Raw genomic sequence first — 15,738 nt, 5'->3', positions numbered from 1 at the left:
CCGCCGCACCCGGAGCCGCCTCCGGGGCCGCGCCGCCGCCGCCGACCCCCTCTGTGCTTTGTCTTCCCTCGCTCGGCGTCCCCGCCTTTGTCTGTCCCCCGCCCCGACCCTGCGCGCCCGGCCTCCGCACCGTCTCTTGGCCCCCGCTCGCCAGCCTCGGACAACTGGCCACCGGTCCCTCCGCTCCGCTCCCGGCGGGTCTGGTGGGTCGCGCCCGGGGAGAAGGCGGCGGCAGGGACTGGAGCGGAGGGCGCCGCGCTGCATCCCGGGGCGGTGCAAGTTCAGGTTGAGGCAGCTGGGGTCGTGGGACAAATAGCGCTCCTGGCGCGGCCCCTGCGGCGGAGGGAGAGAACCGGGGTGTGTCTGGGCTTTCCGCTGCCTCAGTTTCCCTTAGTTGGCCCTCCAGCGCAGTCGCCGGCGGTCTCCACCCCACCCGTGTGGACCCTGCACACTAACAGACCCCCCTGGGGCGGCCCGGCTCCCACGCCCCCTCGGGCCGCGGAGCCCTCCCGCCGCCAGGGGCCGTCCCCGCGCGCCCGTACCGCCCGCCGAGAAGATGGCAGCGGCGGCCGCAGCACGCGGAGCCGCTCCGCCCGGTTCGAGGCCGCGAGGCCGGGCCTGCCGCTTCAGGGAGGGCACCGAGGGACCTGTGTGCGGTCGCCTTCGTGCCGTCCGCTGGCCGCGGGGCCGGTCTACGCGCGAGGGGCCTGGTGGGATTCAACCACCTCTCTTCAGCGCCTTCTGCGACTCGTCGACAAGGGCGCTGGGAGCTGCTGCCCTTGGCTTCCCAGAGCGCTCATGCTCCCAAGACCCGACGTCCTAAAGCGCGTCTGTTACCAGACTTTGTAGAATTGGTCACCCCTGGCCTCTCTGAGGGCACTCCCTTCAGGGAGAGAGATTTCCATCCTTCAAATAAGCAAATCCCAGAACACCCAAACCTCATTTAACACAGGGAACCGTGAGAGGCCTGAAGATTTGAAGTGACTTGTCGGAGGTAGCAAAGCTAGCGCACAGGCAGCAGAGTTGGGTGAGAAGCCAGGTGTCCTATGCCTTGGCTCTTTAGTCCCTGCCTCTTGGCCATGCTGGTGGCTGACTCCACTGCCCCACAGGCCTGATGACCATCATTCCCTGATGGGCAAGTGGAGCTCAGCTGTGCTGGGGGAAGGCGAGGCAGTGGCCCCCCGGGACTGAGCTCTGCGGGCAGGCCAGGGGCCTTCCTGGGCACCTGCCACTGCTCGGCTTTGCCTGAAAACCGGCTGAAGCTGCCTCACGAAGCACAGCCCTAAACATAGCTTGTTCCGACGCTGTGGCAGAAATAGAACTGGTGGCTCCAGAGCCCCAGCCCACACAGTCATCAGTGAACAGAACAGCTCAGTGACTCCCGAGCCTGGCAGGGGATGGAGGGAGGCAGCAGGCTTCTTCGCCAGCCACCAACTGCTTCCTTGGCTCATGCTGTGCACCCCTCCCGACAGCTTTCTTCTTCAGCCTGGTGCTCTTCTCTAGAAGATTGCTGGTTTGCCTGAGCTGTAGGCCTGAGGACTCCCTGCATGGGATGTGTGGGAACCCTCTAAAACTGTGTGTGTGCATTTTGGGGAAGGAGGGGAGAAAGTTTCCAGCCCTGTGATCAGATTCTCAGAGGGTGGTTGTGATGCAAGAAAGGTGAGTCTCGGAGCACTGGGAGCAGGGCTGGGCTGGGGGCTGGTGCTATGCAGACCCTGCCCAGGACCCATCTGTAGGCTGAACTGCAGGTAGCTACCACAGGATCTGCAGCATGGGTGTTGAGGATGAGCTGACAGCAAGGTAAAGAAGGCAGCAGGTAAGGAAATAAAATGGGCTAATAGGGAACTTGAGGTTTTAAAAAAACAAAAATGAACTGGGAATGGGGAAGGAAGGGTTGGAAATAAATGTGACCTGACCTTCTCACTGTCACCTCCCACCCCCTGCCCCATGGTTGGTATCATTCCCTTCACCTCAGTCCCTATAACTGCCCAAAGGAAGAGGTTTTTATTTTTCTGTATAAACTGGTGTTAAAATTTCTGAGGAAAGAGAAAGTGAGGGCACTCGAGGGTTCAAAGGAGCTTAATGGAAGAGGGAGGGGCACTTCCTTAATCTGAAATAGAGAGGAGGGCACCTCACCCTGAGGGACTGACTAGTAAGGGGGGAACCTGTGCCAAACTGGCACAGCCCCATGAGGCACCACGGAGGAGACCAAGGTTAGACTCAGTGCCTGGCAGAAGTGCATGACAGACATGCATCTAGGCTCGGGCTCCCTGGCTGTGAGCCAGAATGAGAGGGGAGGGGGCAGGTCTGGTTCTTAGGTTACTTGCTCTTTGGGTATCAGTACCAACAGTAATGAGACACCATAAGTCATGTTACAATACAAAACCCTGTCTCTCCTCCTTTCCTGCCAGAGGTGTCTTCTGCCTCAACCCCTAGTGGCCCAGAAGTGGTCCTGTGGAGAGGTTGGTCTCCAGTACCTAGACCTGTCAGCCCCAAAGTGGCTTGGAGGCCATAGCCTCAAACTTTTAGACAGTTAAGAGACAAATCTATTACAGGGTTTAAAAGAAACTGGCATGTTGTGAGGCTGTCTAATGAAAGAAGACACTACTGCATTTCCACAAGCACTTCCGGGACCACTTTGAGACGGCAGAACCCCAGGCCGAGTGAATCGTGAGTGTGAGCCTGTGGGACAATCCTTGTCTGCACAGACACTAGGGAGCAGGGCTGTAGGACATATGCTGATGCAAACGCACAACAATGCCACTCTCCCGTGGATTCACTGAAAATTTTAATTTGTTCTGACAAATGAACCTAACACACAGCATAAGGACTTAAGCCCTCAAGCTAATAAGACGTTATGACCCTTGGAGAATGCACCAAGGCAGCTGGTAGGAGGAGTTAGGATGGATACTTGGTGGGAAAGGAATGATCTACACAGATGAATTACGGGAAGTAAGGCTCCAGGTTTTAGGTGCCAGGTCCCAAGGGACAAGGATGCACTACCCCAGCCTTAACCTGGCACTTACAACGGAGAAATACCCTTCCCTTCCGCCATTAGAGAGAACTCTGAGGGGAAGGGGGGCAGGTTGCCCAGGAAAAGAATGGAATTAGGCTGGTAGAGGAGCAAGAGATGGGAAAAGGAGGTCCCACAGTTCCCTGGGCTGATGAGTCAAACCCTGGACTTGGACTTCAGCCCCCAGGGCCAGAGCAGCAGCATCTCTTCCTTCTGAAGAGGTCATCTGAGCTCGCAGAACTGGGAATGTCAGCGTTCCGTCCCCCTCCCCCCCAACCCTGGTTGTTCCCTTGTGTCTCAAAAGCCTTGGAGCAATGAAGCAGAGTCTCTCTCCAGGAATTTCTTTCCCATTCAGAAAGCAGCCAACTCTCCTGGCAGACACGTCCTTCCTACCCAGTCTGCATCCAGGAGGGTGGGAATGGGGCCAGCCCTCAGGAAAAGCCCACGGAGGCTCCCATGTCTGGGCTGGAGAATGTGCAGAGCTTGCAGAGGCTCAGAACTCCCAGTCATCCACCTCCAGTTCTTCCAGGTTTGTTACGAGGCCAAAGATTCCACTGTGATCCTGAGCCTGGCTGCCCTCAAAATTGGTGATGGGTGTGACAGGACGAAGTAATTCAGGCAAAGCCTCTGAGGCACGTCGCTTGATCTGGGGGAGGAGAGAGAGTTGGGTGATGGATCCTGTTGCTCTGGGTTCCAGGACACCACAGGGCAAGGAACCACAGCCTAGTGACAGAGGGGCTGTTGGAGCCAAGAGTCTCTATGCGGAAGGAACAGTGCCTTTAAGGGGCTTCAGAAACAGTAATTTCTCCCAATTCAAAGGGAGGAGGAACGACATCTAAAGATCTCGCAGCTAACGGGACTGTGGGCAGTGAACCGCAGGAGAAAACACAGGACACTGAGGGGAACTGCTACGGTACCTGCTTGAAGAAAGAATGGTTCAGGAGGGTGCTGGCACTCGGCCTGTAGAGAAAGGAGAGAGAGAGCCAGATCACCCTCGTGCCCCAGAATCCCCAAATCCTGCTGCTTACACTTTATCTTCAAGGATCTCTCTACTACCCTCAGCTCACCAAGAAACAACAGGCAGAGCTAGCCATTCCGGCTCCTTAGCAAACCCTGTGCTGACCCCTCCTGCTGTGGGGGCTCCGGGTCGCTCCTGGGAGGCCAGCTCTTCACAGAACAGGCACAGCCTCTCAAAGTCTGGCTTTAGTGCCAGAGCTCCCTCTGCTCCCTGGAAAGCCCAACCCCAATCCACACAAATACCTTACATCCGGGTTGCGCTGAAGGCATTGTTCCACAAAGTGGTGGAAGTGGGGTGAAAAGGTGCGGTGATAGGGGTGGGAAGACGAGTCGCCGTTGGAGGTCCTGGGGGTGCTGGGGGCCAGGCTCTCACTCAGGCCCGAGTTGGCTCCCGAGCGCGAGGTGCTCATGGTCAGCTCCTCGGCGGGGATGGTGCTGGTGTCCAGCAGGCAGGGAACTGTGCCGTTCAGTTTCTCCAGCAGCATCTGGGGAGGACAGAGCCAGGACCTGGGCTGGAGGGGGGCCCCAGGAAGGCCTACAGTGCTGCTTCACAAATACACTTCTCCCAGTATACAAATATGATCTCTTGGGAGTAGAGAGAAGACGGAGGTGGAATAAATCAACTTTTCCAAAGGAATGCTGGCTACTGGCTTGGTAGCTACACACTATGCCGAACTGAAGAGGAAGAGGAGAGGGATTGCAAAAAAGTCCTCCCTTCACTATGACTGGAAGGAAGGGCTCACAGTTTCCCTCTCTAAGACATCAAATCCCTTTAATTCACAGAACCCTCACCCTAAGTGGAGGTCGCAGCCAAGTCACTTTCTCTGAAGCCCAGTCCTAGGTTACCATGCCGAGGTGGGTTCCACGGGGTCCACAGCATAGCACGTGGCACCACATCTGGCTTGTCACTGCAGCAGGCCACACAGCAGCAGTGAACCTGGGAGCAGGCCAAGCTCGAGTGGTTGTTCCAAAGCCCCAACTCAACACAGCTAAAACTAGCTGCCCTTTGGTGCTGCCTGTCCCCGTGGATGTCCCCATGAACTTCCTAAGCTGTCCAAGCCAGAAACCTGGAAATCTCTCTCCAGCTGTGCTAATACCATGGTGACTGGCCACATGTGGCTATTCATATTTAATTCAAATAAGATTTAAAATTCAGTTCCTCGGTCTCACTGGCCACGTTTTAACTTAAGTGCTCAATAACCATAGGTGGCTAGTCACTTTCATACTGGATAGTGTGGATAGAAAACATTGCCATGAACTTGAAAAGTTCTATTGATGGCGCTGCTTCTAGATCTCGACCTCCTGTTTACCCTAATTAGCCTTTTAATTCTCTTTCCAAAGCATCTTTCTGCTACTGTCTTACTTTACTTAGATCTCCTTTCCACACCCTTCTAACTGGTCTCCTAAATCCAATCCGTCCATCCTGCTGAAGTGAGTGATCTTCCTAAAATATGTATCTGATGGTATCACTCCTGTGCTTAAGACCCACATGTAACTCTCCACATGCTTTGGGACAGAAACCCAACACCCTAGCATGGCATACAAAGCCCTTCATGACCTGTCCCTGCCTCCTTCTCCAGCCACATCCCCACCAGCCCCACACAAGCACCTGATTTCAGCCACTTAAAACTACATGCCAATCCTCAGATGCTGTTCTTTCCGGACTCTGGGTCTTCGCACATGCTGTTCCTGTCTGAAAGAGGCTCCTTCTAGTCTCCTCTCTTTACACAAGTTAGTTCCTATTTGTCCTCAAAACTCAGCTCAAGTGTTAGCTTGACTGCCCTCCCACCCTGGGCCCTGCTCTGGAGGCATCCTCTGGCTGCACCCCTCCCCACAGGGCAAGCAGTCTGTGGGCTCACTCAGAGCCTGCACTCACTCCCTCCCAGTTCTAGACCACTCTCTAGGTACCTGGAACCCAGGTGATCCTTGCCCAGACAAGCCCAAGTCCACTTTCTGGACCTGATGAGGACTGGGTAAGCCTCTTCCCTGTGTCTGTCTTCCCAAGGGTGGCCTGGGCCATTGGCTGTGCACCCCTAGGTCCTAGGGGAAGCCAAGGGGCAGCCATTTGCAGGAAGAGAAGCTGAACTTGCAGGCTGGAGGTTCCACCAGTACTGGCCTGAATGTGATGGCATGGAAGTCTTAGAAGTCTGAGGATTCTAAATTAGAAACTCACCTTCCAGGTACACTTATCAAGGTAGGAGGACAGAACATATTTTATCAATGTAGAAAAATCTGTTAGCTTGATTTATACTTTTTAAATAGATACATGGTGTCATGGATTGAATTATGTCCCCCAAAAATGTGTGCATCAGTTTGGCTGGGTCATGATTCCCAGTATTGTATGATTGTGCACCATCCTGTAATCTGATGTGACTTCCTTATGTGGTATAAATTCAATCACTATGATCTAATAAGATGGATTAGCGGCAGTTATACTGATGAGGTATACAAGATTGGATAGTGTCTTAAGCCAATCTTCTTTAGATATAAAAGACAGGAATGAGCAGAGACACATGGGAACCTCATACCACCAAGAAAGCAGTGCCAGGAGCAGAACGCGTCCTCTGGACCTGAGGTTCCTACTCTGAGTTGCTCCCAGACCAAGGGAAGACTGATGACAAGGACTTTCCTCCAGAACCGACAGAGAAGACAAAGCCTTCCCTTGGAGCTGACACCCTGAATTTGGACTTGTAGCCTACTGGACTGCGAGAGAATAAATTTCTCTTTGTTAAAAGCCATCCACTTGTGGTATTTCTGTTATAGCAGCACTAGATGACTAAGACATATGGCATGTGGGCTTCCGTTTGCACTCCTGCTCGAGGCCCCGCAGCGGTTAGGAGAGGTCCTGCTCCTGTGTGCTGGATGCCCACCCCCTCCTCTGGGGTCCGTTACCACAGCATTTACCACAACGAGAAGTGAAGTTACACCACCATCTCCCCCATGGGGCAGAGCTTCTTGAAGGAAAGGACTGTCTCTTTTACCTTAGTGTCCCTGGCCAGTGTCCTGACTGTGGTGGGCACGCAGCAAACGTTTCTGGAAGGCAGGCAGGCAGGCAAGAAGGAAACCATGGGGCTACAGGCTCACCTGGGTGGCAGGCATATCCTTAAAGGGGACGTGGCCATTGGCCAGTTCACAGGCTGTGATTCCCACACTGTAGATGTCAGACTTGGCATCATAACCCTGAAGATTCTAAATTAGGGGGAAAAAGGCCACAGATGACTCAATTTGGCCTTTGTTAAAGGGGCAGAGCAAAGACTAGGGCGAGGAAAAGAACGCCTGTCCCCAAATCAGAAGCAGCTGCTAAAGACTTTCTTGCCTATACTAACCCACTGCTGTCGAGTTGATTCCAACTCATAGCGACCCCACAGGGTTTCTAAGGCTGTAAATCTCTATGGAAGCAAACTGCCATATCTTTCTCCCGCCGAGCAGCCGGTGGTTTCAAACCGCTAACCTTTCGGCTAGCAGTCAATCGCTTTAACCACTGCACCACCAGGACTCCTTTCTTGCCCATACTACTGAAGAGTAACTCTTTCTTTTAAAAGAAACAAATGTTTGATGATGTTATGTAGTAAGTAGGAAGAAAAGCTGGGCCCCATGCTCCTGCTCAGTACACAGATCTAGAAAGCAGTTCCAAGATGTCCACTCTTCCCAGAAGATGGGAAGGACCCCTGAAGGGAGTTGAAATAACATCAGGTGCAGTCTGAAATGCCACACAGGGGAGAGTACATCCACCTGTAATGGGCAGATAATAGCCTCACTGAGTGGGCTCCCAGGTACACCTGGCCAACAGGGAGCCCTCCCCCAGTCTGAGACCACATGGAAGTGGAGAATGCTCCCATCAATCAATTCCTGAAGGCTTCCTTGGAAACCCTGAGCTGAGGGGGAGGGGGAGTCCTCAGGATCTAGTACACCGACCTGCTGGAGGACCTCCGGGCTGAGCCAAGGCAGAACCTTGATACTGTACTTGGGGAAATCGTGGACCACACGCTGCCGCTGCCCATGGCTGATCATGCTGAGGTTGCTGCGTAAACCAGACAGGTAGACCTTCCCATCCACGGAGATCAGGATGTGGCTGGCTTTGACACTCCTGGGGAGGTGGAGAGGGGCATCACAGGGCAGCAGGAGCCCCTCACACTATCAACCTTTGGTCTTCACACTCTAGATCCACTCAGCTCTCTCCCCCAGCCCAGTGTGTGTGAGATACATGTATATAAGCACATTATGTATATATAAACAGATATTTTATGAAAATTTTCAAACATACATAAAAAGAGAGAAAACAGTATGAACTCATTTACCCACCACCAGATTCAACAACTTACATCTTCTAAGTTCCCTTTTATGCTCACAACCTCTTCCCCCTCCCTCCCACTAATGCCTTCAATCTACTTTTTGTTTGCAGGCATTCTTGTCAAGGGTACCGTTGCTCTGTATGCACGTATTTTAAATTTCCTAGCAGTTCTCTGTTACACACCTCAGTCTTCCTTTTTTCACTCATTACATCCATGCTATCTGTGTATGTTGCTGCCTTACACTCTGGGGTGCGGCTCTAACACTGCTACTTATCACTCTCCCAGTGGGGACATTCACACTGCGTCTAGCCACCACAAATATGAACACTGGCATCTGCGTACGTGTCCTCTCCTGGGCCCGTATGAGGGTTTCTTTGGGGTGTCCTGGGTTTGGAGTGACCGTAGCTAGTCTGTCTTCCACCATCTGGACAGGAGGGCTCCTGCAGCCTCACCTGCACTGGACTCGTCCAGCTTCCTAATTCCTGCCAGTCTCATGGGTATAAAGTGACATCTTGTTTTAATTTACTTTTCTCTGATTATTGCCATGCTCTTGCTCAATATGGAGATCTAGAAAGCAGTTCCACTCTTCCCGTAAAATGGGAAGGCTCTCTGAAGGGAGGGAAAACAGCCTCAGGTGCAGTCTGAACCGCCACAGAGGGGAGAGTACATCCGCCTGTAATGGGCAGAGAATGGCCTCGCTGAGCGGGCTGCCAGGTACACCTGGGTCTGAGTGTCTGTTCATATGATTGTTACTCTTCTGGGTTTCTTTCATAAGCTTCATATCCTTTGCTCACGTTTTTTGCTTTGCTGTCCTTTTCTTGTTGATTAGCAAGATTTCCTTGTTACTAACCTCCTATGTTTCAGACAAAGCAAACCTCTTCTTCCACTCTGTCAACCTGTCTGCTATTCACTTTGCTCATGGTGTCCTTTATTAGAGAGCTTTAGTCTTGATGTAATTAAATTCACCAATATTTTGCCTTATGTTTTGTTCTTCTAAGACTTTTAGAAGTTCTTCCATGCCTCAGGTTAGAAAAATATTTCCTCACATTTCCTTCTAGTTAAGCCTATAATTTTACATTTAAGCCTTTAATCCATCTGGAGTTCCCCCTCTGTATGTGGAGTTAGGTAGGGATCCAGTTTTATTAATCTCCCTGCAGTGAGCTGACTTTCCCAACACCATCAGCTAAGCAATCTCTGTTTCCCCAGGCCTCTCAGGCAGAGGACCCACTCTGTGCTCATACACCAGTCTGGGCACTCCAAGGAAGGAGGCTGAGGTGGGGGCAGGGGTCCATGACAGAGGTTCCTCTCATACAATACTCAGAACCAAGCAGCTCAGTAAAGAGAAAGTAGCTTCAGCACTGACAGGCTAAATGATTTATCAAATCAGAGGCAAGGCCAGAGTCTGGATCCTTGATTTCAAACTCTGGCTTCACTAACTTTAGTAAACTTTCAACTGTTTATTTGAGGGCTCAAGGGCACAGACACCTGCTTTAGCAAAGGGTGAACGCTCTGAAGAGCGGACCTGTGTACGTAGCCCATGTGGTGGATGTAGTCTAGGGCCTTCAGCACCCCCTGCAGGATGTAAGCAATCACCAGTTCATTCATGCCATCGGTGAAATGTGTACAGATGAGATCCTTCGCAGAACCTGCAAAACAAGAATCTGAGAGAGAGAGAGGAAAGGCAAGGGAGAAGGAAAACAGCACACGAGCAATCTGAAAACAAAGTTCTTAGCATTCCTCTCTGTCAGGATGTCTAGAAGAAGCACTTCCCCAACTTACCATATGCCATGAAAGATGTGACAACCCACAGTTCATTGTCGGCAATAAAGGTGGCTCGATATGGCACAATATTGGGATGGCTGAAGAGTTTAGAGACATGAAGCTCCCCCTGAAAGCAACAGTAAAGCTGAAGTCAGAACCAAGGGGCAATGAAGAGTGGAGCTCCACGTGAACGTGGCGGCATGAATAACACAGGGGCCTAGAGCTTTCTACATGCTCCTCTCAGACTCCTGGCAGCAGCCTGAGCAGGTTCCCTCCAGCCTCTCTCTACCGCAGTCTCATCTGTAAAATGGGGATGAAAATAATAGCCTAGATCATAAGCTGTTGTGGGAATTCGAGGAGTTAATTTAAATGTTATAAAGCATTTAAAACAGTATTTGGCATATAGGAACCACTCAATACATGTTAGTTATAATTAATAGTAAATGCTGGCTATAGATGAATAAAAGGAGCCCTGGTGGTGCTCGCTTGGCTGCTCACCAAATGGTCAGCAGTTCGAACCCACCAAATGCTTCCTTGGGAGAAAGATGTGGCAGTCGGCTTCCGTAAAGATTACAGCCTTGGAAACCCTATGGGGCAGTTCTACTCTGCCCTATAGGGTCACTATGAGTTGGAATCTAGTTGACAGCAACAGGTTTTTAGTATAAATGAATAAATGGCCCAGAAAGGAGCCTTTGGAGAAGAAGAAGGGAATATAAATTGGGCTGGGCAGCATTACGGAATCCTTAGTACCAAATTCCCAAGATTGTCCACTGAAAGCTTTCCTAACTTCTGATCATGTGGTCTGTCTTCGTTTCCTGCCAGGTGCTTTCAGAGGACGGATGTGAGAGATGCCTTGTAATTACTACTAGAACAAAGAGCCCACTGCCCTCCAAGTGTCACAGTCACGCTTTATTACCTGCAAGAACGTCACCATCTCATTGGAACAAGCTTCTAGGTTGATCCTTCGCACCGTCACATACTCTCCCGTTGGTCTGTACCTTGCTAGATTCACTGTCATCAGGTCCTCGAATCCTTTGCCTGAAAGAAAAGAAGGATCTCATAAACAGCAACAACAGTTCTCATCTTCCTTAAAGAAGAAAAGATTTGATTATATATATCTATATACATACATACACACACATATATATGAAAGTCAAGTTAAAACATTTGCTAATATTATTTTCAAGGCTAACATCTCTTGACTTCTTCTACTGGCTCCTTCTCAGCCAACCATTCTAATGGACGAGGTCACCAGAGGAATAGAGGCAAAAAGAAAAAATTGCAAAAGAGCTTCTCTCTTGGTAGCATGATCTCTTCCCACACTCGGCAGAAGAAAACCAAAGAAGACCCAAGAGCCAGTTTTGTCAGCAGAATCCCACCAACTGGCCAACTGCCTCTGGTGCTCATTCATCTAGGGATGTAAGAAAGCTGCAGCGGCCGCTGGAACATGAGAGTAACGGGGACCCTGGACATTACCTATAACGGTGAGTAGCTCATAACACCCTCCCTCTGGCAGAAAGCTACTCATGATCTCTTGTTTAGAGAAGGATGCTATCGACTCTGAGCTCGCCTCATTGGCCTAGAGAAAAAGAAAAATAGGTTAATAAGAGCATACTGAGGGTAGGAGTGGGGAAGTGGTAACTCAGACCCATCTAAGCACACACACAAACCCTGACTCTGGGGCAAAGAAATATTGCCAGCATTATTTGGAAAGAAATGCAAAGTAAAACGTCAGCTGTTCAATACAGTAATCAGCATAATATCAGAGCAAATATGTGTTAGCACCATCTGCAAAGAGGGGACAAGGGCCAGTTCCATTCAACTGTTGGTTTGCTTGTTCTTTCCAACAATTGGCTCATTTTCTTAACACTATGAAATTCTTGGGGAAAGGATGTCTAGAGAAAGGCACGTTTGGAAAAAAAGGGAGCCGGGAGAGGTGGAGGGTCTCTAGGATTTAGGTCCTGTCCACGAGATCCCAAAAGATCAAACACTGAATCTTGAGGGGAAAATGTGGCCATAAGAAGCCCCCTCTTACAGCAAACAAAGAGCACAGACCAATCATTCCTGACGTTTCCAAGTGAAGTGCAAGAACAACTGACATGCTGAGTTCCTGGGAAGGAACAGAGCTGTCAAATTCTCAGCCATCGTCTGGGCAGAAGCAGCCAGGGTTCCTGCCCACTCAGGCTGCAAGTGAGGTTGGCATCCAGCCATTTAGGGTGTGGATGTCTCGCCTCTGAGCTGCTGAAGGAAGCTGACCCGGGTAGACCAAGAGACCAATAACTCTTCTCTAAGCTTAACAGCCTTGATTTCCTTCTAGACCTAAATCGGTATGACTAACGGACTGTAAGTCGTTTTCTTTGTTTTGGATTCTTTATTCAGATGTGTGTCTAACTGACATGGAGAGGCCTTAGGCCAGCTCACATTTCATATGCTGTCCTCATAAACGTGACCTCTAGTCAGGAAAGGCTCCTGGCTCAGCACTAGTCAGAGGGTGTGAGTTGAGAATGTCCTGACAAGGTGATACTTGAACTACTAGGGAAGTGGCTCTGTAGAAGAGCCCATAAAAATGATAGTGCTCTAGCACCTGTGCTTTGACTATCATAGACTTTCAGAGCACCTCCACAATGCTTCTGACCATCACCATAACTCAGTGGGGTAGATGGAGCAGCTATCATCTCCATTTTTCAGTAACAAAACTGAGGGTCAAGGAGTTGAAGCGACTTGCCAAAAGTCAACATGTTGAGTACACATGAACACAAACAGGATGCAGGCCCAAGCCAGTGAAATTAATATATCACCCTACTGGGGGTCCCTGACATTTAGAGCCTATCTGATTTCAAAACAGTCGATGCTGATGGGGAAAGAAACCAATCCGGGCTCTGCCTCCTTAACTTCTGACATTGACAATAAGGGAAACCTAGTCAAGCAAAATTGAGCTCAGTTAGCAATCAGGGTCCATTTCTAATATAATCAATTTTGATATTTCTAAGATCCATTTTCTTGCATTTAGCTGTAGTCTACCCATTTTCACCGTTTGTTATAATATTCATTTTGAGAATACACCTGAATTTACTTGTCCTTCCTATGTTGATGGGCAGTTGGGCTGTTTTTTAGTTTTCTGCTCTTATGAACTGGTCTACTGTTAACATGCTTGCATCAACTCCTGATGCATAAATGCAAGTGTTACTCTAAGGCTCATACTTAGGAGTGGACTTGCTAGGCCACAGAGTATATGAATGGTCTGCTTTACAAGATCATGTCATACTGTTTTCCAAAATGGTTATGCCACTTTACACTCTCACCAGCAATGTATGTGTTCTTGCTGATCCACCTTTTCCTAACACTTGACCTTTTCAGACTTCTTAATGCAAAGACTGTATGTTTAGGGGACAGATGAAGGACAAAATAGGCAAAAGGAGCAGTAATTTGAGCAAAAACTCTAAACCAAGAGGTCAAAAATGTTTAGAATTTCAAGCTGCATGCTAATTTAGTCTTAAAGAGTCCCATCCTCTTAACTTTATACCTCCAACCCCACACACATTCCTGCTCTGCAGATTCTGTTTTCTCAAGTATCAATGTACTCCTCAGTAAAATCAATGCCACCAGCTAGTACAACCCAGGGGGCTGCTTTCAGACCCAAACTTCCTGCTCTGGCCTATAAGGATCCACATGACTCAGCCCCTGCCTCTGTGAACCCACCATGTCCCCCTCCCCTCACTCGCTACACTTTACCTACACAAACAAGCACGCTCTAGTCTTAGGGAATTTGTACTCTCCCTTTGTTTGGAATAGTCTAGCCCTACTCCTCCCCACCCTGCCATCTTCTCATCACATGCTCTTTCTTGTCATTGAGGTCTCAAATGTCATCTCTTCAGAGAAGAGTCTGTTCTGCCAAAGACAAGAAGGTTCCTGGTCACTTTATGACATCACCTTCTTTGCTTTTTTCCCAGCAGTTATCACTGCAGTTTCTTTATCTGTGGCCTGTCTCCTCCATTAGAATGCAAGCATATGATCTTCACCATGTGAGGACAAGGGCCCTGTCTGTTTGTTCACTGATGTATTCCCCAATGCCTAGAACAATGCTGGCACATACTTGTTAAAAAAAAGTCTTTTAAGCAAAGTTTGAATTGAGGAGGTTTTCTGCCCACAGCCTTATCATTCCCATGGACTGAAGAAGGGAGTAGGGCAAATACACTGGCCAGTTCTTTCGAGACAGGGTTCAACATAATGACCTCATTGGAAATGGCAGCCCTCATACAACACACTCCCTAGACCCCTGTTACTAGAGGATCTACAGATGAGAATCTGATCCCTACAAATGAGGAAGCACTGAATTTTAGCAGATAACAAATATGGCCCCAATGAGAAGCAAATCTAGAACTACTTTGAACTTGTAGGTCTTGTCTCCTCTGATCTCCAGGCAAACTTATTTCTCTAATTTGAAAAAAAAGCAAAGACTATGAGGGGCAGCTGAGTCTGAGATTAAACTGTTGCATATATGCACTGTTACGGACTGAATGGTGTCTCCCCAAACTATGTGTTGGTAATTCCTTACAAGGACCTTCCTCCAAGGCCAACAGAGACAGAAAGCCTTCCTCTAGAGCCGGCACCCTGAATTCAAACTTCTAGCCTCCTCAACTGTGAGAAAATAAATTTCTGTTTGTTAAAGCCACCCACTTGTGGTATTTCTGTTATAGCAGCACCAGATAACCAAGACAGAATTTGGTACTGGGAGTAGGGTGCTGCTCTAATAGATACCTAAAATGTGGAAGTGGTTTTAGAGTTGGGTAATGGGTAGAGGTGGAAGAGTTTTAAGGGTGCCTAATAACAAAAACCTAGACTGCCGTGAAGAGACTGTTTTAAGAATTATAGACCCCAAAGGCAATTCTGGTGAGGGTTCAGAAGGAAGTGAGGAGAGCCAGAGAGAAAGTCTCTATCGTCTTAGGGAATACATATGGCACCAGCAACAGAATGTTGCTAGAAATGTGGATGTTAAATGTGCTTCTGGTGAGGCTTTAAAAAGAAATGATGAATGTGTGATTGGACAGTGGAGCAAGAGCGATGCTTTTTATGCAGTGGCAAAAAACTTGTTTGAATCATGTTTAAATATTTGGTGGAAGGCAGAACTTGTAAGTGATGAACCTGGATATTTGGCTAAAGAGATTTTTAAGCAAGATCTTAAACGGGCCGTGTGACTTCTCCTTGCGGCTTATAGTAAAATGCGAGAAAAGAGATGGACTTAAAAATGAACTGTGCAAGATGAAAACAAACCTTAAAGATATGGAAAATTCTGTTGTACAAACTAAGGGCACACGTCCTAGAATTTTCACCAAGGATGTAGCTACATGATCTTTTGTTAAAGAGATGAAGCCAGTGATTGATAGATCTAACCAACTACCACAGCCGAAAACCCATCAGCTTAGACTGAAGGGGACAGAGAAAGAGCAAAAGGAAAGAACGCTGTCTGCCTCTTGGAATTCTACAGGCAGGTAACAGGCCAAAGGAGCTACATCTATTGTTCTACAAGAAAAGAAAAGAACCATCCCTGGGGCAGCTCAGAGATCAGTGGAACTGTTGGAAGGAGCAAGGGAAGCAGAGCTGCTTCAGTCACAAAGGGTGGGGCCATGGCCTCTGGGGTCTCAAGGGGTGGGGTCG

General features: G+C 49.3%; 1 protein-coding gene across 10 annotated transcripts in view; it reads right to left on the bottom strand.

Annotated features, from left to right (window-relative positions):
• Positions 1-3,092: 3,092 nt before the first annotated feature.
• The window catches only part of STRADA (STE20 related adaptor alpha), a 31,860-nt gene continuing 19,214 nt past the window's right edge, over positions 3,093-15,738 (bottom strand). For 7 of the 10 annotated variants that reach the window (XM_023729367.1, XM_023729370.1, XM_023729365.1 and 4 more), the window contains 9 exons: positions 11,560-11,662; positions 11,000-11,121; positions 10,102-10,210; positions 9,845-9,983; positions 7,946-8,117; positions 7,115-7,219; positions 4,274-4,515; positions 3,931-3,973; positions 3,473-3,659 (listed from right to left, as the gene is read on the bottom strand). In XM_023729367.1, coding sequence (XP_023585135.1) covers positions 3,507-3,659; positions 3,931-3,973; positions 4,274-4,515; positions 7,115-7,219; positions 7,946-8,117; positions 9,845-9,983; positions 10,102-10,210; positions 11,000-11,121; positions 11,560-11,662 — 1,188 coding nt within the window. In that variant the 3' untranslated portion in view covers positions 3,473-3,506. Of the gene's footprint in view, positions 3,660-3,930; positions 3,974-4,273; positions 4,516-7,114; positions 7,220-7,945; positions 8,118-9,844; positions 9,984-10,101; positions 10,211-10,999; positions 11,122-11,559; positions 11,663-15,738 lie in introns of all 10 variants that reach the window. The other 3 variants (XM_004374224.2, XM_023729373.1, XM_023729368.1) reach the window with 1 other exon arrangement.

Source organism: Trichechus manatus, unplaced genomic scaffold (assembly GCF_000243295.1).
Source record: "Trichechus manatus latirostris isolate Lorelei unplaced genomic scaffold, TriManLat1.0 scaffold00028, whole genome shotgun sequence".
NCBI lineage: Eukaryota > Metazoa > Chordata > Mammalia > Sirenia > Trichechidae > Trichechus > Trichechus manatus.
The sequence above is the reverse complement of the archived record's forward strand: the minus strand, read 5'-3'. Positions and strand labels throughout refer to the sequence as shown.